Source organism: Caenorhabditis elegans, chromosome IV, assembly GCF_000002985.6.
Source record: "Caenorhabditis elegans chromosome IV".
In the NCBI taxonomy this organism is placed as follows: domain Eukaryota; kingdom Metazoa; phylum Nematoda; class Chromadorea; order Rhabditida; family Rhabditidae; genus Caenorhabditis; species Caenorhabditis elegans.
Window position 1 is genome coordinate 2,688,825 of NC_003282.8, and position 22,239 is coordinate 2,711,063.

Sequence of the window (22,239 nt, forward strand, 5' to 3'; positions counted from 1 at the left end):
GTGAAAATGAGTAAAAATTTTCAAAAATAAAGGTATAAAAACTGCAAAAATTACAGTAAAATCGGGGGAAAAATTAGGGGAAATAAAATTATTTCTAACAATTTTATCAAAAAAATTTGAAAATTAATTAACAATTTTAACGAATAACGAATAAAGAAAAAATCAACAAAAACTTCCAAAAAATAACAAAAAAAAAAATCAAAAAATCAACGCCGGTTTCCGAATTTTCCGCCTCCCCGGGCTCCTCCGCGAGCCCCTCGGGAGCTTCCTCCACGAGCTCCGCCACGAGCTCCTCCACGGGCTCCTCCACGAGCACCGCCGGCTCCACCTCGTCCAAGATGCTCGGCCTTCTTTTTGAGATTCGACTGACGGCGATGCTCCATGTAGTTTTCGAGTTGCTCTTGCTTACGGCGACCCTGGAAATATTTACATTTTTATTAGAATTTCCAGTTATTTTTTAGAATTTTCAAATTCATAAAAAAAAATTTTTTTTGTTTTTTTTTTTTTTTAATCCTTTAATCCTTTAAATTTCAATTTTTTTCCAGGAAAAACCAAAAACTGGTAGAAATCAAATTTTTTGAAGAAATTTTTTTTTTTCTATTTTTTCGAATTTTTTGAAATTTCACTACAAAATTTGCAAATAATATTTTTTTTTCTAATTTTTTCGTTTAAAATTCTGCTAATTTTAGATGTTTCGGACATTTGTTTCCAAAAAAAGTTTTAAGTAGAAGAAAAATGGTATTTTCTCCAATTTTCATAAATTTTGGCTATTTTGACGCCAATTTTTACGATTTTTGGCTCGTTTTTCTCCGAATTTTCATGAATTTCGTCTCATTTTTTTCCAATTTTCACGATTTTTGCCAGATTTTCGTAAGATTTCAGCACCTTAAGAATCTGTTCCTTATTCTTAAGCTCAGAATGTTTTGGTCCTTTATTAATTTCATGAATTTTAGCTCATTTTCTCAATTTTTGGCTCATTTTCCTCCAATTTTCACGATTTTTGCCAGATTTTCGTAAGATTTCAGCAGAAATTTTGACATTTTTTAAAAATAGAATTTCCATTTATTTTTCAGAATTTTCAGATTTTTCTGCAAATTTGCCCAAAAAAAAATTTCAAAAAAGTGTGAAAAAAAAACCTTTTTTTTTTTAAATTTTTTAAACAAATTTTCTGTAAACTTTTAATTTTTAGAAAATTTTGATTTTTTTAAAATAAAATACCAAAATTTCTGATATTTTCACGTGAAAATCTCATTTTTTCAATAAAATTTCCCAAAAAGCTTGCACATTTTCAAGGCCAATTTTTTTTCCGGGCCAATTTTCAAATTAAAATCTAATTTTTCCGAATTTTTTGCACCTTTTTTAAAAACTTAATTTTGCAATTTTTGTTCCATTTTGTTCTAATTTTTGCGGTTTTTTACGTTGATTTTTCCTGAAAATTGAGCAAAATTGGATTTTTAGTCCATTTCTTTTAAATTTAAATTTGTTTTATGCTCATTTTCTCCAAATTCTATGAATTTTCATGAATTTTGGCTCCTTTTTTCCAATTTTCTCAATTTTTAACTAATTTTTCTCAATTTTTGGCTTATTTTCCTCCAAAAATTTCTCATTTTTCTTCAATTTTCATGAATTTCGTCTCATTTTTTTTTCCAATTTTCACGATTTTTGCCAGATTTTCGTAAGATTTCAGCACCTTAAGAATCTGTTCCTTATTCTTAAGCTCAGAATGTTTTGGTCCTCCTTTCGGCTTCTCCATCTTCCATTTCCTCTTCCTATCCATTCCTCCTGATCCTTCATTATCTCCATCATCTCCTCCTCCATCACTTTTCTTAAAGCCAATCTTCTGCTTTTGCTTCCAATCCTCGTATTTTCCAGTTTTATATGAAGCCGGGAGCCATGTTCCTGGAAATTTGGAATAATTGTTAGTTTTAGTGGAAAAAAATCATTGTTTCAGTGAAATTTTTAGCCGAAAATTCGGATTTTAAGCTATTTTCCAATCAATTCCAGTCGCGCAATCCATGAATTCTCACAAGTAATCTTATTTTTATTTAAAAATCGTAGCATTTAGCTATTTTGCAATCAATTTCAGCCGAAATTCAACTGAAATCGTCTTTTTTTACGACTTTTTCAGTAAAAATGTCATCATTTTTCGTTGGAAATGCCAATTTCTTACCAAAAATTCGATTCGTTATTTTAAAGCTATTTTTCCAAAATTAATAATTTTTAGCAAATTCACAGTCAACATTGAAAAAATTCATCCTGAAATCGAAATTTTAAGCATTCTTCTCGGATTTTTTAAAGGAAAAAAATTGGAAAATTCTTCATTTGTGAGCAAAAAATGCAATATTTTCAGTGAAATACGTTTTTGAGCCATTTTTGGCACTTTTTTCAAAACGAATTTTCCGAAATTTATGATTTTAGGCAATTATCATGCGTCTCTCAATTATTTTCCGAAAATATTGCGCTAAAAATGGTTTTAGAGCTTTTATTGGCCAATTTTTATGGATTTTTCACGGTTTTCATCCATTTTCACCAATTTTAGTGGTTTTAGTGAAATTTTAGCTCAAAATTCCGATTTTTTCGCAGTAAATTACGTAAATTCCATTGAAAATCACTATTTCGCATTATAATTAATTTTTTTCCGGAAATTTATAATTTCAAGCAATTATCACGCGGCTCTAGATAACTTTGGTTTAGTTTTTTTTTTTCATAAAAATCGCCCTAAAAATGATTTTAGAGCCAATTTTGGCTAATTTTTATCGACTTTTCACGCTTTTTCCGGCCAAAATCTCGATTTTTAGTCATTTTCTCGATTTTCCACCGTAGTACCATCTTCAGTTCGAATCTTCTTATTCGCCGGCTCATTTCCTCCACTTAATCCGACATATTTTTTCAATCGACGATCCCATCGTTGTCCATGTTTCTGTTGATACATTCCACGATCATCATCCATAATAATATCGACAGATGCTCCTTCGGCTTGACGTGCAAAATCTACCGTATCCAGTGCCAGGTGTCGTTCAGCGACATGATCTGATGACATGTATGGGACATAGTGCTTTTCCTGGAAAAATGAAAAGATTTTTTGGGTGTTTTGGGTGACTGAAAAATTCGGGAAAAAACGTAATTTTATGATTCTTCGCCGAAAAAAAAATCCGAAAAAATGATGTTAATTTAAAAATATAAGAGATTTAGAGAATTTACCAAGAAATGCTTGAAATCCAAATTTTCAGCCATTTTCCAATCAATTTCCGCCCCGAAATTCAACTGATATCGTGCTTTTTCAAACTTTTTCAGTGAAAATTTCCCCATTTTTCTCCGAAAATCATTATTTTAAAGATATTTCAGTCAATTTTCAGCACAAAATTAATTAATTCATCATTTTTAGCAAATTTTTACTCAAATTTGACAAAATTGATCCTTTAGCTTTTTCTCGGATATTTCAGGAAAAAAAAGGAAAATTTTTTGAAAATTTTCATTTTTCCTTTTTTTTCCTGAAATATCCGAGAAAAAGCTAAAGGATCAATTTTGTCAAATTTGAGTAAAAATTTGCTAAAAATGATGAATTTTGTGCTGAAAATTGACTCTGAAATAGCTTTAAAATAATGATTTTCGGAGAAAAATGGCAAAATTTTCACTGAAAAAGTTTGAAAAAGCTCGGTTGATCAATTGAATTTCGGCGGAAATTGATTGGAAAATTGCTGAAAATTTGAATTTCAAGCATTTCTTGGTAAATTCTCTAAATCTCTTATATTTTTAAATTAACATCATTTTTTCGCATTTTTTTTGCGAAAAATCATAATGGTTTTAGACTGGAAAATTCGGGGAAAAACTGAGAAAAATGTAGTTTTTCATACAATTTCTTGAAAAAAAAAGTAAAAAAATTTTTTTTTTGCGTTTCCTGAGAAAAATTGGCTGGTTTTAGACTGAAAAAGTGGGGGAAATTTCAAAAAAAAAAAAAAAAAAAGTTTTCGACGTTTTTTTTTTGGAATTTTTCAATTTCCTCAATATTCTCAATTTTTAAATAAATTTTTTTACACATTTTAACGAAAATTTTTTTTTTCAAAAATTCCATTTTTGCCCAAAAAACATTGGAACTTTATCGATTTTCTCTGAAAAATACCGAAAATTCCAAGAAAAAAAAAACTGTTTTTTCAAATTTTAATTACTTTTCAATTCTTAAAAATCAATTTATAACTTTTTTCGCCGTTTTAGTACCAAAATTGATCGGTTTTTACAATTTTGACCAACTTTCTCATAATTTTGAGCAAAAATTCACTTCTTTTTAGTGAATTTCAGCCGATTTTCCACCGGCATTTTCTTTAAAAAAACGGCGATTTTTGGTGAATTTTCGGTAATTTTTTATCTTTATTTTCGAGTTGTTTTATCCATTTTTTAGTGATTTTCCATGATTTTTTCCGGTTTTTTCTCCAGTTTTCTACAGAATCCCGTACCCTCTCGAATTTCATTTGTTCAGCTCGATCAATCCTCTTCCCAGTTCCAATTTTTCGCTTTTTTCCGCCCTTTTCCTCGCTTTTTTCCGTATGTTTAGTGGATCCAATAACGGTTCCAAAAACTTCGGCAAGTTCATCCTCTCCGGCATTTTCGACCGTTTTTTCGGCGATTTCCACAGCGATGTCAGTACTTTTTTGCTGCTGCTCTTTTTCCTCTTTTTGCTTTCGTTTTTCTTCGGTTACTGTAGAAATTCGGGGCTCATGAGCTTTTCGTTTTGCTTGCATTACTGCCAGGGCTTGCGATTTTTGCGATTTGTTCATTTCGAAGATTGTCTGCGAAAAAATTAGAGAATTTTCAGCTGAAACTTTGAGATTTTGACGAATTTTAGAAAATTTTCGCTGAAAATTTGACAAAAATTGAGTTTTTCAGAGTGAGAGTGAAAGAGTGAATTTTGGCTGAAATTTCGAGAAAAATGTGAATTTGTCTGAGATTTTTCACCTGAAAATCTGGAATTTCTGGCCAATTTCACAATTTTCAGCCAAGACTGGTGAAATTTTTTCTCTGCACTGATTTTGAAGTTAATTGTGGAATTTTGAGAACAAAAAAAATTAGATTTTCAAAAGCGAAATTTGAATTTTTGGCTGAAATTTCGAGAAAAATGTGAATTTGTCAAAAAAATTGATGGCCTAACTTTTGGATTTCTAGGCCACCAAGTGGAAAACTAGTCCCCGATTGGTTTTTGAGCTTTTCCAGCTGAAATTTCGAGATTTTTAGGAAATTTTCGCTCAAAATTTGCCAAAATCGATGGAAAAACATTGAAATTTTAACATTTATGGCTCATCTTTATTTTTCCTATATTTTTGGCTGAAATACTACACACCTTTCGAGAAAAATGTGAATTTGTCTGAGATTTTTCACGGAAAATCTGGAATTTCTGGCCAATTTCACAATTTTTAGCCAAAAATCTGGAATTTTCAGTAAATATGATTGGAAGTGAACTGGTGAAATTTTTTCTCTGCACTGATTTTGAAGTAAATTGTGGAATTTTGAGAGAAAAAAAAAATTAGATTTTCAAATTTTTGAAACTCAGCAAAATTTTTTCAATTTTTCAACATAAAATTGCTCTCACATTTCTGCTCTTATACTGTGAGATTTTATTAAGAATATCATTGCTCTGCTTATCACCGTCGGCTTTCAAAAATGGATGTGGAGCACACTCGACTGAGTCGGTCCTGAAAAAAGGAAACAAAAAATATATTTAAAAAATTTCGCAAAAAAATGTGTAAAATTTCCATTTTCTTCAGTGAAAAATTTCCATTTTTGATAGAAATTCAAAATACTCTCATTTTAAGTGAAAATTTGTGGAAAAAATCAATTTTTCCAGGGTGTAATGGTTTTTTAATGGTTTTACCAGCCGTTCGCACGCGCTAAAGCGCGTGCTCCGACTGGCGTACTCAAAAGAAAAATCATAATGGAACGAATTTTCAAGAAGATTCTAGATCGGTCCACAATTTTCGAATTTGAATTTCCCGGTAAATGTTTTTCAGAAAATTTGAACTTCCCGTCAAAATGTTTTTTTTTCGGAAAATTTAAATTTCCCGCCGAAACTTATGGGTCTCACCACGATTGGTCTCACCACGAACATTCCAGATTTCTTATCGAATTTTCCAGAAAGTTCTAGAAAATTCCAGAATTTTTTCGAATTTTTCAGAAAGTTCTAGAACATTCCAGAATTTTTTCGAATTTTCCAGAAATTTCTAGAAAATTCCAGAACGTTTTCGAATTTTCCAGAAGGTTCTGGAATATGCCAGATTTTTCTCGAATTTTCCAGAACGTTCTAGAACATTCCAGAATTTTCCAGAAAATTTCAGAAGGTTCTAGAACATTTCAGAATTTTCCCGAAGTTTCCAATATTCCTACCAAATACGAAAAACTTTTTTTCCTAAATTACAGTAATCCTACAGTACTCCTACAGTACCTCTATTGTACTACTACAGTACCCCGACCATATCCCTCCACTAACCCCAAACTAATATTCCTTCAAAAAATGAAAAGTCAATTTTTCCCAAACTACAGTACTCCTACAGTACTCCTACAGTACCTCTACAGTACCCCGGCCATATCCCACTACTAACCCCAAACCTATATCTCTTCTAAAGACAAAAACACAATTTTTCCTAAACAACAGTAATCCTACAGTACTCCTACAGTACCTCTACAGTACTACTACAGTACCCCGACCATATCCCCCTACTAACACAAAACTAATATCCCTCCAACAGCCGAAAACGCCTGCCTTTGTAAGCTATGACGTCACAGACTACAAACTACGGAACAAACGGAATTATTTTTTTATATATAGGTAATGATGGTTATGGTTTTTTTTTTCGTAAATTTCTGATCTAAAAATAGATTTTTTCTAAGAAATAAATATCGGCGGCCCGTACCGAATATCTTGTTTAACACGTCTTGCAGATTCAGCTGATGGTGGGGGACGTGTTCTCGTGTACTTCATCATTGCATTTGTCGCTTTTTGGCGCAAATCTTGCTGAAAAATCGAGAAATTTCATTTAATTTTTTCTCAATTTTTTCTAATATTTTTTTTCATACCATATCCTCATTATTATCATGAATTGAGTGGAAAAACTCCGTTTCCAAGCTGACAATGCTGTCTGGGACACGTCCGATTAGGGTTTCGTCTTCTGCAACAAAAAATATATAGAAAAGCTATTTCTTGAATTTTTTTAAATCAAAATTAAAAATAAAAAAAATAAAATTCCCAATTTTCACCTCCCCAAAAAATCAGCATTTCTGACGGCTTTGCAGATTTTTTTAAAATTTTAAAGGTGGTGTAGTCGAATTATTTTTATTGCTTTATCAGACTCAAAATTGTATGAAAACACAGAATTTCATAATGAAACTTCTTGAAAACTTTTCAAAAAACAGTTATGATGGCTCAAAAAAATGACCCAAAATTAGTTAAAATTTGAAATTTGACCGACTTGTCAATGTCGCAGCGGCTGGAAACTTTTTTTTTTTTGAAATTGTCGTCTAATTTTGGGTATAGATGCCAATTATCTTGAGTTTTAAATTTGATTAAGGTATTTAAAAGTCGATGGACGGCGAGATTTGGTTAAAAAAATTTAAAAATCTCGCCGTTCATCGACTTTTAAATACCTTAATCAAGTTTAAAATTCAAGATAAATGACATTTATAATTCAAGATAAATGACATTTATAAAATTAGACGACAATTTCAAAAAAAAATTGTTTCCAGCCGCTGCGACATTGACAAGTCAGTCAAATTTCAAATTTTAACTAATTTTAGGCCATTTTTCGAGCCGCCATAACTTTTTTTGAGCAGTTTTCAAGAAGTTTCAATATGAAATTCGATGTTTTCAGACAATTTTGAGTCTAATAAAGCAATAAAAAAAATTCGACTACACCAACTTTAAAAAAAATAAAGTTCGCGATTTTCACCGCCCCAAAAATCCGAGTTTCTGACGGTTTTGCAGATTTTTTTTAATTTTAAGATTATTTTTAGGAAATTTTCACTAGATTTGTTGCATTTTTGAAAAAAAAATTTTGTAAAATTTCAGAAAACTTCAGTAAATTCAAAAAAAAACCTAAATTTTGCATAAATTGTATAGAATCCATTAAATTTTGGATATTCTTCGTTTAAAATTTTTTTTTTCGCTGATTTTTCCATTTTCTCGAAAATATATAATTTTTCCGTCATTTTTCAAACTTTCACAGTGAAAATAAATCATTTGTTGAAGATTGTTCGTATATATATATATATATATATCATATTTAGTTTTTAAATCAATTTCCCTAAATTTGTAGTGAAATTTAGGATTTTCTAAGCGAAAAATTAAAGTTTTTGAGGGTTTTTACTGATATTTAGCATTTTTTTATTCAAAAAGTCGATTTTTAGTGAAATTTATGAATTTTTGCCAAAGAAAATAAAGAAATTTTGACAAAATCAAAGATTTTTGCAATCAATCTTCTGAAAAATTCCAATTTTTTTTGGAGGGTTTACCCTTATATTCGCTCTTATCACTGGCAAAATTGATGGGTTTTCCCAGAAACATAAATAAATCCGTGAGATACGGTAGTTCATCGTTTGCAATCAAAGAAATCGCTGTTCCAGATCGGCCAGCACGGGCGACACGTCCAACACGATGCACAAAGAGCTTGGCTTTTGGTGGAAAATGTAAGTTGATCACCTGGAAATTGTGAATTTTTAGGGCTGAAATGTGCAAAAAATGGCTTTAATTAAAAAAATTTAAAAATTTCAATTTTCGAAAATCTTAGTCTCGAAAAATGGATTTTTTTCAAAATGTTTTTTTTTTTTTTTTTCAATTTTTCTTCCAAATCACACTAAATTTTGAGATTTCTAGTTTGATTTTATGAAAATTTCATTATTTCTTAAATTATTTGACATTTTTATGGGGTTTTGACTTTAAAAATTTTGAAATGTGGTTTTTTTTTTGCAGATTTTCATCAATTTTTATTCAAAAATTACCAGAAATTTCAGATTTTTCGAATTTTTAATAAAAACACGAGTGAATTCACACGGATTTAGAACGATTTTCTCGAATTTTCAGACAAAAGTTGAGATTTTTAGTTTTTTAACAAATTTTTAGAAAACTTTAGAAAACGAATTTTCACGATTTTTTTGTTGGATTTTCATTAGAGATGGAATGAAATATTGCGCCAATTAGACCAAAAAATGCCGATTTTTTTTTTGATTTTTGGCAAGTTTTTAATGCGAAATTGCCCATTTTTCATAAATTTTGAGTAAAAAATCTGGATTTCCGCTTTTTATAGCACTTTTATAGAGAGAATACCGTTTGAAACCTTCAAAATTAAATATTTCCGGGCATTTTAAGCCTAAATTCTCCAAAATCAAGCCTTTTTCATAAAATTTGAGCCAAAATTTTCTCCTATTTTGGTGGGCCTTTTCTAAAATAATTTCCAGCAGAAAGTTAGCAAAAATCTGAGAAAAACCCCAGAATTCTCTGCAAATTTGCATAAAATTTCAATTTTCCACGCTTTTTGAGCTGGAAATGTGGTTTTTCGCAGATTTTTTATCAATTTTTGTTTAAAAATTCTCAGAAATTCCAGATTTTTTCAATAAATCATTAAATTTGGGGCGCGATTTTCTCGAATTTTCAGCCAAAAATTGCACAAATTTACCGTATCCAGCAGCGGAATATCGACTCCACGAGCCGCCACATCAGTAACCACAAGAATATTATTCTGTTTTTCGTGAAATTTTTGAATATTCATTTTACGGGCGGTCGCATCCAACTGTGAGTACACAAATGAGCAATCAATTCCGGCTCGGTGAAGAATTCCGACAACGTATTCAACGTGTTTCATTGTTGCACAGAATACGACTGTCTGCTTATTCTCACGGTCCATACGTCTGCAAAAATTGATTGGGACAAATTGGCCCGAATTTCAAAGTTTTTAGTGATTTCCCATAAATTTTTGATTGAAATTTCGACGAATTTTGGCCCAAAATCACTATTTTTTCTGTAAAATTTGCAGAAAATTTCAATTTTTCACACATTTTGAGCCATAAATGTTGAAATTTCAATGTTTTTCCATCGATTTTTGCAAATTTTGAGCGAAAATTTCCTAAAAATCTCGAAAGTTCAGCTCAAAAAGCTCAAAACCAAAATTTTCATATTTTCCATTGAATTTTCAGACCTTAAAACCATAAAAAGTACCCAGAAAGCATGAAAAAAAGGGGAAAAAATTGATGGCCTAACTTTTGGATTTCTAGGCCACCAAGTGGAAAACTAGTCCCCGATTGGTTTTTGAGCTTTTCCAGCTGAAATTTCGAGATTTTTAGGAAATTTTCGCTCAAAATTTGCAAAAATCGATGGAAAAACATTGAAATTTTAACATTTATGGCTCAAACTGTGTGAAAAATTGAAATTTTCTGCAAATTTTACAGAAAATTCAGGGGTTTTCGGAGAATTAAAATCCGTCAAATTGTTAAAAATAGTGATCTTGGGCCAAAATTCGTCGAAATTTCAATAAAAATTTATGGAAAATCACTAAAAACTTTGAAATTCGGGAAAATTTAATTTGACGAATTTAATTATCCGAAAACCCCTGAATTTTCTGTAAAATTTGCAGAAAATTTCAATTTTTCACACATTTTGAGCCATAAATGTTAAAATTTCAATGTTTTTCCATCGATTTTTGCAAATTTTGAGCGAAAATTTCCTAAAAATCTCGAAATTTCAGCTCAAAAAGCTCAAAAACCAATCGGGGACTAGTTTTCCACTTGGTGGCCTAGAAATCCAAAGGGAAATCCAAAGGCCATCAATTTTTTACACTTTTTTTAACAGTGGCACTTTTTTTTTCGAAATTTTACATTTTTTTAAAGAAGTTTCTAATAACTTTTTAAAGCAAAAATTCCTGAAAAAATCGAAAAAAAAAAATTCTAATTTGAATAAGATTTACCTGCACAAATGGAGCAAAGCGAAGAGCTTTTCATCCGGTCGACACATACAGAACACCATTGAAAGTTTATCCGATACTTTTTCGTCGACGTCGAGGCGAACTGCAAACATTTAGCAATTTTTAGGGGTAGAAATTGCACAATTTAAGTGAAAAATCGATTTTTTGGCATTTTTTTCCGTTGAAACACTGCAACTTTTTCCTCACGAGGGACGAGGAAAAGTGGTTTCTAGGCCATGGCCGAGGGGCCGACAAGTTTCAACGGCCATTTATCTTGCTTTGTTTTCCGCCTGTTTTCTTTCGTTTTTCACAGCTTTTTCCCGTTTTTTCTTATTAAAACTGATAAATAAATACTTTTTGCAGATGCTAAAACAACTTCCGAGGTTTCCAAAATTCAACTTTTTTGGTGAAAAAGTCGAGATTTTCACCAAAAAAGTTGAATTTTGAAAACCTCAAAACTTTTTCAGCGGTCTCGTTATGAAAATCAGGTAGTCTCAGCATTTAAGCAGCATATGTATCATGTTTCAGAAAAAGTTTAGGTTTTGTATTCCCGTAATCCATTATATTACAATGCCCACTTTCACCGCTGCTTGCCCACTGAATACATAAATTTTTTCACTTGGAAATTGTTTTAGCATCTGCAAAAAATATTTATTTATCAGTTTTATTAAGAAAAAACGAAAAAAATCGATGAAAAACAAAAGAAAACAGGCGGAAAATAAAGCAAGATAAATGGCCGCTGAAACTTGTCGGCCCCTCGGCCATGGCCTAGAAACCACTTTTCCTCGTCCCTCGTGAGGAAAAAGTTGCAGTGTTCAACCCAAAAAATGGGGAATTTCTCGAAAAAAAAAAAGATAATTGGTTTAAATTGTGTGTAATACCTTACTTCTTGGCTTTTAAGTGAGTTTTTGCTGGAAAAAATCAATCAAATTTTCGGTATTTCTGCCAAAAAATGCGAATTTTTTCGTCGAGTTTTCAGTACATTTTTCTTTTCAGCAACCTACCAAGCATTGGATCAGTTAGACCAGCTTTTGCAAAATCTACGAGCATTTTTGGAAGTGTAGCAGAGAATAGAAGAGTCTGACGGCTTTCTGGGATACGTTTTAGCGTTTCCTGCAAATTTTACGGGTGAAAATTGAAATTTTTTGGCGTTTTCGTCGAAAATCCGTCTGATTTTTTTTTTTAATATTTCGATAAAATCGACTGGAAAAGTGTATTTTTTTCGTTTTTTGGAGGTTTAAAAATTATTTTTTCGGCAAAAACTTCGGGTTTTAGAGATCAAAATATCGATTTTTAAAGCTAACTGAAAATCCCCAATTACAGTTTTGACCCCAAAAAATACTGAAAATCATCTAAAAATCAATGTTTTAATCTGCAGTTTTCGCCGGAAAAAATCTTTTTACCTAGAAAAAATCTGGAAATTCGCTCAAAAATCGATATTTTGGCTTAAAAATCCAGTTTTTGGATAAAAAATTATTGGAAAATCACCCAAAAATTGATATTTCAATCAAAAATCCAGTTTTTAAACCAAAAAATACTGGAGAATCGCTTTAAAAATCGATATTTTGATCTAAAAACCCGAAGTTTTCGCCGAAAAAATAATTTTTAAACCTCCAAAAAAACGAAAAATTAAAAAAAAATTTGTTTCGTTTTTTGGAGGTTTAAAAATTATTTTTTTCGGCGAAAACTTCGGGTTTTAGATCAAAATATCGATTTTTAAAGCGATTTCCAGTTTTTTTTTTGGTTTAAAAACTGGATTTTTGATTAAAATATCAATTTTTGGGTGGTTTTTCGATATTTTTTGATCCAAAAACTGGATTTTTAAGCCAAAATATCGATTTTTGAGCGAATTTCCAGATTTTTTCTAGGTAAAAAGATTTTTTCCGGCGAAAACTGCAGATTAAAACATTGATTTTTAGATGATTTTCAGTATTTTTTGGGGTCAAAACTGTATTTTTTCACTTAAAAATTCCATTTTTAACGCTAAAAATGCGATTTTTGTGCGAAAAATCCAATTTTTTGAGCATTTTCAGCCAATTTTTCAGATTTTCAGCCTTTTTACCGTCAATTGATCCTGAAAACCCATTTCGAAGAGCCGATCGGCTTCATCAAATACAACATATTGAACATATGAAAGACGAAGATCCATCTCGACGATAACATGAAGAAGGCGGCCAGGAGTGGCGAGAAGACTGCAAATTTTTAGATTTTATGGGTTTTTTGGGCTTAAAAATTGGATTTTTAGGCTTTAAATTTGGATTTTTAGGCTTTAAATTTGGATTTTTTGGCTTAAAACTGGATTTGTAGGCTTAAAATTCGGATTTTTAGGCTTAAAATTTAGATTTTTAAGCTTAAAATTTGGATTTTTTGGCTTAAAACTGGATTTGTAGGCTTAAAATTCGGATTTTTAGGCTTAAAATTTAGATTTTTAAGCTTAAAATTTGGATTTTTGAGCTTAAAAATTGGATTTGGAAGCTTAAAATTTGGATTTTTAGGCTTAAAGTTTGGATTTTTAGGCTTTAAATTTGGATTTTTTGGCTTTAAATTTGGATTTTTAGGCTTAAAATTTGGATTTTTGAGCTTAAAAATTGGATTTGGAAGCTTAAAATTTGGATTTTTAGGCTTAAAGTTTGGATTTTTAGGCTTTAAATTTGGATTTTTTGGCTTTAAATTTGGATTTTTAGGCTTAAAATTTGGATTTTTAAGCTTAAAATATGGATTTTTAAGCTTAAAATATGGATTTTTAGGCTTTAAATTTGGATTTTTAGGCTTTAAATTTGGATTTTTTGGCTTAAAATTTGGATTTTTTGGCTTAAAATTTGGAAATTTGAGCTTAAAATTTGGATTTTTAGGCTTAAAGTTTGGATTTTTAAGCTTAAAATTTGCATTTTTAAGCCTAAAATTTGGATTTTGAAGCTTAAAATTTGGATTTCTAAGCTTAAAATTTGGATTTTTAGGCTTAAAATTTGAATTTCTAGGCTTCAAATTTGGATTTTTAGGCTTGAAATTTGGATTTTTAAGCTTAAAATTTGGATTTTTAGGCTTCTCAGCTATAAATCCTAAAAAATTGCAATTTTTTGCATTTTGTGGGTCAAAAACGCTGAAAACCGTCCAATTTTCTGCGCAAAACCATCGGATTTGTTCGATTTTTGGGCCAAAATGACCGAAATTTCGGCGTTTTTTCGTCGAAAAAATCCTCACTAACATGTCGGGATTCTCGTGAATTGTGGAGAATTGCTCCTCAATTTGATCTCCTCCGACAAGGCAAGCACAACGGAGTCCTGTGAAGCGGCCGAGCTGAAAAATGAGCAATTTTGAGTGAAAATTCGGGGTTTTCAGCTAAATTTTTGAGATTTTTGGCATAAATTCACACTTTTTAAGTGAAAAAGCAACATTTTTAGGCAGAAAAAAAATGAATTTTTAGCCGATTTAATGATTTTTAACGGAAAAAAAATCAGTTTTCAAGTGAAAATACAAAGTTTTTGAGCATTTTTTCGCGGTAAAAATCCAGATTTCCCAGCCAATTCCTCGATTTTCATCAATTTTCGCACCTCTTTGACGACTTTAAACGTCTGAAGAGCCAATTCTCGTGTCGGAGACACCATAAGAGCCCGAATTCCAGTCGTATCTCTTCTTTTCAGCTTTTGGAGCATCGGAATCACAAAAGCGGCGGTTTTTCCGGATCCTGTACGTGACATGGCCACCACATCTTTTCCATCCATAATACACGGGATTGTTTTGCGCTGAAAATTGGAAAATTTGGGGGTTTCCGGCTTTTTTCTGGGGAAAATGGGATTTTGCGGGTTTTTGAGGGCTAAAAACCAGATTTTCAAGCTTATTTCGCTTTAAAAATTGAAATTTTAAACTATTTTATTGGTAAAATAGTGGAGAAATCGATTTTTATGTCAAATTTAAGTGATTTCAAAAATTTAAATTTTTCGCGGGAAATTTTGATTTTAAAGAATTTCTAATCTTTTTAATCAAAAATTTCACAATTTTTCACTCCATTTCCCACTACAAAAAGCCATTATTTCCTTAATTTTTCGCGAAAATCCTTGCCTGAATCGGCGTGGGCTGATTAAAGCCTTTTTTCTCGATCGCCTTGTAAACCGAATGGTCCAAACCGATTTGTTGCCATCCTCCGGCCTTTTTATGCTTTCTATTCTGATTAATTTGCAGCTGAGTGAAGTCTTCCTCGTCGTCCGACGCCATTTTTACCCTGAAACGAAAATATCGATTTTTAGCGGGAAATTTGTCGCGGAAATTGACGAATAATGAAGAAATAGGTGATTTTTAAAATTTTAAATCAAAATTTACAAGAAAAATCGAGAAATTCGGTTGGAAATTGGCGGAAATTGAATTTAAAATTTAATTTTTCGTTGAAAAAATCATTTGCGCGTAGGTTCCGCTGCATTGTGTGCACTCTGGAGGGGTGGCGTGTTTGCGTACAATGCGCGTCAGAGGCAATGTTGACCGTACCCCAAGGGGAAATTCAGCTTTTCTGTGTGTAATTAATAATTTTCTGAAAATGCCTGTTTTTCTCATGAAAAAGCTTTATTATGTACACAAAATCTAGCGAGAAATTCCAAAAAAAAACAAATTCACAAAAATACAGGAAAACCTGGGCGAAAAAAACAGGGAAAGGCAGTCCGCGAAAAGGAAAAATCGATAATATTTACAATTTTCTACACATTCTACACAGGTGCTCATAGGAAATGAGTAAGGACAACGAGAAAAAAAACGGGGGCAACGAAGATATGGACACACGAAGAAGGAAGAAACTGGGAAAAAATACAAAAAAATCCTGAATTTCGGGGGGAATTGAAGAGAAAATTTGGGGGGGGGGGGGGGCTTGAGGTCAAAAAAATTGGTGATTTATGGGAAAAATGAAGAGATTTGAGTGGAAAATTTGAAATTTTCGAGCATTTTTACCCCTAGATTGATGAAAATAAATATTTGCACTTGGTGGCCTAGAAAAAAAAAATTTCAGAAAAGTTCGGCCATCATCAATTTTTGCATCATTCTAGTGTGAGTTTTGCTCAAAAATCTCAATTTATAACTAGTTTTGACTTAATTTTCACGGGAAATATCGGACAAATTGAACAAAAAAAAAAGAATTTTAAGCGGAAAATAAAAGTTTTCCGAATATTTCCCCCATTAAAATTCCATTTGATCTACAGTCATTGTGTCGTCAGCATCAAAATCATCAAAGTTCACTTCACTTTCATCAAATTCCGACATTGAACTACAACTTTCGTCGTCATCGTCCTGCGGGTGACCATCGTAGTGCTCCGAGGGTGTTGAGGATATGGAATAGGCGTTTCCCGGGGAGCATCCTTCTATGGCACGGTGTTCACTTGCAAATCGCATTACGTATTCTGAAAATAAAAAAAAATTTAAAAAAATCGATAAAAATCGGCAAAATTCCATTTTTTTGATCAAAAAATTGCTAAAAACATGGAAAAATTCGCTCAAACTCTTAAAATTTTGCAATTTCAACCTCAAAAACCACTTAGAACCGTAAAAAGTACGCAGAAAGCAAAAAAAAAGCAAAAAAAAAAATGATGGCCTAACTTTTAGAATTTCTAGTCCACCAAGTGAAAAACTAGTCCCCGATTGTTTTTTGCCGAATTAAAAAAAAGGATTAAAATATACTTTAATAATTTGAATTAAAAAAAGCTCCAAATAAAATAAAACGGCCAGTTTCGAGTAGGTGGCCTAGAAATTCAAAAGTTCGGCCATCAACATTTTTTTCTCTAAAAAAATTTTTTTCGCGAAAATTGAGATCCTTACACAAATAAGCTTAGAACATGGTTAAATCAAAATCAAAATTGTAAAAAAAAGTTGGCGGTCTAACTTTTGGATTTCTAGGCCACCAACTTCCAAACTGGGCTCGAAGCGTGTGTTTATCTATTTTTTTCCTCTGGTTCCCTTATTTTTCAGGGTTGAAAGCCTACTAAAACCGTGAAAAAAAAATATAATACCCGAGGTGGCCTAGAAATCCGAATTCTTCAAAAGTTAGGCCACCGATTTTTTTTTGGTTTTTCTTGTGGACTTCTTTCTAGAAAAACTGTTTTTCAGCGTATAAACTACAGAGAATAACTGAAACCCCCAAAAAAAAAATCGAAAAATATAACGGTGGCCTAGTTTCTGGGATTTCTAGGCCACCAAGTGGAAAACTAGTCCCCCAGTATAAGTGAACCGGTTTTTAAAGCTAAATCGTGTTATAAACATACTAAATGACAGTAAAAACTCAAAGAAATGAACTAGTGGCCTAGAACCCCAAAACTCGGCCATCAACGCATTTCCGCTCTTTCTGGGTCGATTTTCATGGTTTTTTCAATGCAAATATTGATTTTTTAGTGTTCCAACGCACCTCTACACGTTCTTCTGTATTCCTCTGGCTTGTGAATGTATAACCGGGCGGCTTCTCCGTTCAAGGGGTCTGCTGCATTCGGGTAGGTGAGAAGTTGAGGCAGGAAGGTATCGAAAATGTTTGTGAGATCGTAGAGGGCTGTCCAGGCCTGAAGAAAAAATGAAAATCCGATTAAAAAAATCGGCGTCCTAACTTTCGGATTTCTAGACCACCAAGTGAAAAGTTAGTCCGCGGGCTGGTAATTGCTTAAAATTACTTAAAATGACTAAGAACATAGTCACGGACTAACTTTCCACACACTTCGGCCACCAATTCCTACCTGATTTATGACATCAAGGCATACGGTGCCCGAAGCTTCATCGATATTCGGGTGGAAAATCTTGTTCAAAAACCCGATGGACGGCGATTTGAACGGGTATTTGTCCGGCATATCGACACGAATTCTCCACACACCATTCTCGTAGGCAGCTGCAAGAATTTTTGTTCGAAAAATCGGTAAAACCTGTCTGAAATTGAAGTTTTTTGGGGAAAAGTTTCCTAAAATTGGAGGAAAATGGGCAAAACTCTCGAAATTTTCGAATTTTCGAATTGAAAAACCGTTTAAAACCACAAAAACCACCCTAGAAAACGATGAAAATCATTTTAAAAAAATTTAGAAAATCGGTGGCCGAACATTTGGATTTCTAGGCCACCAAGTGAAAAACTAGTCCCCAGCTGTTTTTTTCTGATTTCCAGGTATTACGAGGAATCTAAGTTGTCACATCGAAATTTCGGGGACTAACTTTTCAACTGGTGGCCTAGAAAAAGCAAAAGTTCGGCCACTGCGCGAAAACAAGTCTATTTCAGTCATTTTTGGGCCATTTTTTCTGATTTTTTTGCCAAAAATATTCAATTTTTCTCTATTTTATGACGTACTATCTTTTGGCCCATGAAATCTGACAATAAACTCGCTGCACCCATTCACAATCTGAACTTCATGGTTGTGGGAAATTCTGGAACAAAATATCGATTTTTTTGGAATTTTCCGAAAAATTCAATTACAGCTTAACGACGTCACAGTCTATACGGCGTTTTCCGATTGCGGTGGCTGACGTCATCGGGTCTGAAAATATCGATTTTTTCAGATAGAAAAAAAATTTCTGGAAAAAATTTCAAGAAATTTTTTTTGGTCAAAGGAAAAAAATTTCATACATGGACTTGAAAATAGTCTTTGAACAAATTTTCTCAGTACCCCTGAGATACGGTAGACTACTGTAACCCGGAAACACGTAAATAAAGTTTCAGGCCAAAACCAGGCTTAACCTCGCTCAAATTGCTCCAAATGTCACCAGACTTATAGAAAATGTTGCTACAGTAGTACCCCAGGTTACTGTATTCAAATATTAATGTAGCTACAGTACTCCTAGACTAGGTACAGTAAGCACAATGCTTCCGAAACACATTTAAAAATTCAATTGGCTCAAAAAAAATCCCGTAAAATTGTTCAAAACATTCCAATATATTCAAAATTTTTAGACAATGTTGTTACAGTACCCTAGGTTACTGTACTCAGATACTGATGTAACTACAGTACCCCTAGCCTAGATACAGTACCCTTTATGCCATGAAAACTACAAAAAACAACAATTAAACTCATAAAAAGTTCTGTTAAAACTATTCAAAATGCTTTAAGTTTCCTCAAATTTCCAGAATCTGTTCCTACAGTACCCCAGGTTACTGTACTAAAATTTTGGGTCAGCTACAGCATTCCTAGCATAAATACAGTACCCTTTATGCTATCAAGACTACGAAAAAGCAGCAATTGAGCTCAGAAAAACCTCTGTTAAAACTATTAAACATGCTTCAAGTTTTCTCAAATTTTCAGAAAATGTTGCTACAGTACCCTAGGTTACCGTACTTCAATATTACTGTAGCTAGAATACTCCTAGACCAGTTACAGTACCCTTTATGGCATCAAAATAAATTTAAAAAAAACAACAATTGAACTCATAAAAAGTTCTGTTAAAACTATTCAAAATGCTTTAAATTTTCTCAAACTTCCAGAATCTGTTCCTACAGTACCCCAGGTTACTGTATTTTGTTTTTGAGTTAGCTACAGTACCCCTAGCCTAGATACAGCACTCCTATCAACACCAAAACACTTCAATGAGCTCCCCGTAAAAATGCTCCAAAATGCTCCAAAATGGTCAAAATTTTTGCCACGTGTTTCTACAGTACTCAGGATTACTGTACCGTTATCATCAATTAGCTACAGTACCCCTCACAACCCTACACAACTAAAAAAACAACTGATAGTACTTTAAACCGGTGTAAACCCTCTTCAAAATGCTCCAAATTACACGGGATTTTTGCCACGTATAGCTGCAGTATCCAAGTCTACAGCACTCTCAGAATCCACGCTTCAAAGTGCGCAAAACACTGCTTAAAATCGGTTGAAAATCGATGGAAAACTGGACGAAAAACATATGATCATCGGGGCGCGGGTCGTCGTCGGCTGGTTGTCTTGTGCTGCGTGCGCCCCCCGGCAGCCAGCCGTGTCTTGCGACTCGAGAGAGAGTACACGGAAGTGAGAGAGTGGGTTAGACAGGACAGAGAAAAAGAAAACACGAGACAACAGACGCGAGAGAGTGTGCACTTTGTGGAGACGCGCAGCGAGAGAGGAGGGATCGTGAGACGCGGAGATTTCATGGGGAGACGAATGGGCGCGCAGTAGGCATACAAACAGCTGAGGGGGGAGAGAACGATGAACTTTTAGAGAATATTGCGCGGCTTTTCTAGACATTTTGGGATTTGTTAAGCAGAAAAGTTCAATTTTGCACGTATTCTAGATTGACAACACATTTTGCTCATTTTCAGAAATTTAGTTTTAATATGTTTTCTATTTAAAATAAATACATTAAAGGTGGACTACGCTCAGTGGGGAAATTGCTTTAAAGCACGCGTATGGTACCACAATGACCGAATATCATGATAAAAAAATTCAAAAAAATTTCCCTGATTTTATATGATTTTTTAAAAATTAAAAAAAAATAAAATCACAGTTTTCCCCCCTAATTATTTTTGAATTTCCGCAAATTGGAGTTGTTCGGTGGAGCGTGCTTGCATTGTTTTTATCAATTAATCTTTATTTATTCTCGTTATTTGACTGATTGTTGCCGTCGGAACTCAAAATCTGATAGTTTTGTGCATTTTCAATTACTTTTTAACAAACATTTTGCATTTGTCTTGTTTATTTCTTTCATTTTCCGATGAAAAAACATAGAAAATTAAGAAAATCAGTCAAATAACGAGAGTAAATATAATTAATAAATAAAAATAATGCAAGCACGCTCCACCGAACAAATCCAATTGGCGGAAATTTAAAAATAATGTTTAGCAGTTGGAGTTCAGATATAAGAAATACAATACCTCAATCAAGACATTTTCAAGATTTTCTCATATTATAAATGTATCATAATGTTTTCGATATAGTCAAAAAAATGATGAGAGGATTACTCCATTTTGGACTTTCTGACGTTATTTCAATGACAAATAACGATGTGAAATATTAAAAATAGCAGGGATATATTCTAGCCCAAATATTCCAAACAACTTTTCATTCAAATAATATTCTAGAAACTTTTGAATGGGAATTTGTTATACATATTTAATAATTTATCACGCTCTCTGGGAGACGAGAAAAAATACAATAGTGTATGACCATATTCCTAACCATTGAATACCGTATGCTCATGTTGTTTCCAAAGCCAGTGACAAAACATTTCTCAATTTTAACATATTCATTTAAATATATTCATTTCATTTAAATATATTTCATTCACATTATTTATTCATTCACATATTTTTTTTTTCATTCAGATATTCATTTAAACCAATAAACCTTAAACAAAACATGCTTGTAAGTTTAGTTTAAAAAAAGAAACACAGAAAAATCAATTAAAATCAAAAATCAAAAAAATATCAATTATTATTACGAAGCACCTGGATTAAGAAGAAGTTGATGGAAGGTTATTCTTCATATCATTCAAATTGAACGGGCTGCCTTCCTCGACGATTTCCTCCTTGATTTCGGTCTTCATACCTTCTTCATGAGCCTTGTTTTGCTGCTCTTCAACAGTTTGGCGGGCTTCAAACATTCTAATACGCGTAAGTGGCCTCATAATTCCGTACTGAAATTGTGCTCCCTCATAAGTTTTCGTTGTTTCTTCAATCGCGACAGATATTTCTTTGTGAGCTTTTTCAACTAGATCTGATTCTTTGAGAGCTTTTTCAACTGGATCTGATTTTTTGTCGTCTGATGCCATGTCCTTGTAAAAAATGAACGAGGTAATGTGAGCTTCACATTCCCAGCCTTGCTTTTGCATTTGCGTTGTAAGCTTTCTACGGATGTTGCTTCTTTGGGAATCGGGTCCATCTTTCAATGGACTTTTCGACTTGCTCGAGCTCTCTGGTTTCTTTTCGTCATGAAGATTGATGTAAACACACAACTGATTTGGGTCGTTGATTATTATCGGACGAACACGACTCTCCATTCTGCTGAAACAAAGAAATATCGTACTGTAGGGAATTGTAAGATATAACGTAGTTCCAGCAAGATAATGCTTTAAACGGAAGACTTTCAAAAATCTATGAAAACTACATAAAACAAAGGAAATGTGGTTATGTGAGAGAAGTTAATGTACCGTCAGAAGGTGGGCAGCGGACTGTTTTTGTAAACGGTGGGGCTCGAAAATTTTTCCCCCACTAAATCAGAAAGTTGTCAAAATTGCCACAAAGTATGGACCGTCTCGCAAAAAGGTAATTCGAGATTATTGGAGACTGCAACAAGGCCAGACATAATATGGTATATTTCGAATAGCCTACTTATTCAATCCTTGGGCATGGTACAAAACGGTGCAGTGGAGGTAGATTGTTTAAGCCCCTACAATT

General features: G+C 32.7%; 3 protein-coding genes and 1 non-coding gene across 5 annotated transcripts; 1 reads left to right on the forward strand and 3 right to left on the reverse strand.

Annotated features, from left to right (window-relative positions):
* Positions 1-88: 88 nt before the first annotated feature.
* On the reverse strand, positions 89-15,153 carry Y94H6A.5 (the record flags this gene model as incomplete). 2 transcript variants are annotated; one of them, NM_171295.6, is made up of 15 exons in its annotated part: positions 89-416; positions 1,691-1,899; positions 2,827-3,061; positions 4,452-4,784; positions 5,582-5,684; positions 6,900-7,000; positions 7,063-7,154; positions 8,494-8,680; positions 9,654-9,885; positions 10,938-11,037; positions 11,939-12,047; positions 12,997-13,126; positions 14,140-14,231; positions 14,486-14,677; positions 14,994-15,153. In NM_171295.6, 15 exons carry the CDS (start codon positions 15,144-15,146, stop codon positions 207-209), a joined length of 2,478 nt encoding a protein of 825 aa, NP_741348.2. The 2 variants fall into 2 exon arrangements, with proteins under 2 accessions (NP_741348.2, NP_741347.3); NM_171294.7 differs by lacking the exons at positions 1,691-1,899; positions 2,827-3,061; positions 4,452-4,784; ... (9 more) ...; positions 14,486-14,677; positions 14,994-15,153 and adding an exon at positions 886-944 and having other exon boundaries at positions 137-416.
* Positions 13,151-13,220, forward strand: Y94H6A.13. The gene has a single exon (NR_052997.1). It is a non-coding gene; the product is annotated as an Unclassified non-coding RNA Y94H6A.13 (non-coding RNA).
* Positions 15,154-15,916: 763 nt separating the features above from the next.
* ubc-8 (UBC core domain-containing protein) lies at positions 15,917-18,414 on the reverse strand. The gene is made up of 5 exons (NM_067844.6): positions 18,352-18,414; positions 18,226-18,302; positions 17,630-17,778; positions 17,311-17,458; positions 15,917-16,312 (listed from the first exon to the last, which is right to left on the reverse strand). The coding sequence occupies exons 1-5, from the start codon at positions 18,405-18,407 to the stop codon at positions 16,092-16,094; spliced, it is 651 nt and encodes a 216-aa protein (NP_500245.3). The 5' UTR covers positions 18,408-18,414; the 3' UTR covers positions 15,917-16,091.
* Positions 18,415-21,296: 2,882 nt separating this feature from the next.
* Positions 21,297-21,842, reverse strand: Y94H6A.10 (Ulp1 protease family, C-terminal catalytic domain containing protein; the record flags this gene model as incomplete). Its single annotated transcript, NM_001380103.1, has 1 exon — positions 21,297-21,842. One exon carries the CDS (start codon positions 21,840-21,842, stop codon positions 21,297-21,299), a length of 546 nt encoding a protein of 181 aa, NP_001368067.1.
* Between the last annotated feature and the right edge of the window lie 397 nt (positions 21,843-22,239).

Excerpts from the sequence above, each read along its gene's own strand:
- ubc-8 (NM_067844.6), bottom strand. The coding sequence starts at position 18,407 with ATGACGTCAGCCACCGCAATCGGAAAACGCCGTATAGACTGTGACGTC. Across the intron at positions 18,303-18,351 it reads GACTGTGACGTCGTTAAGCT|AATTTCCCACAACCATGAAG; the intron begins GTAATTGAATTT and ends ATTTTGTTCCAG. Across the intron at positions 17,779-18,225 it reads ATTTCATGGGCCAAAAGATA|CTGCCTACGAGAATGGTGTG; the intron begins GTACGTCATAAA and ends AAATTCTTGCAG.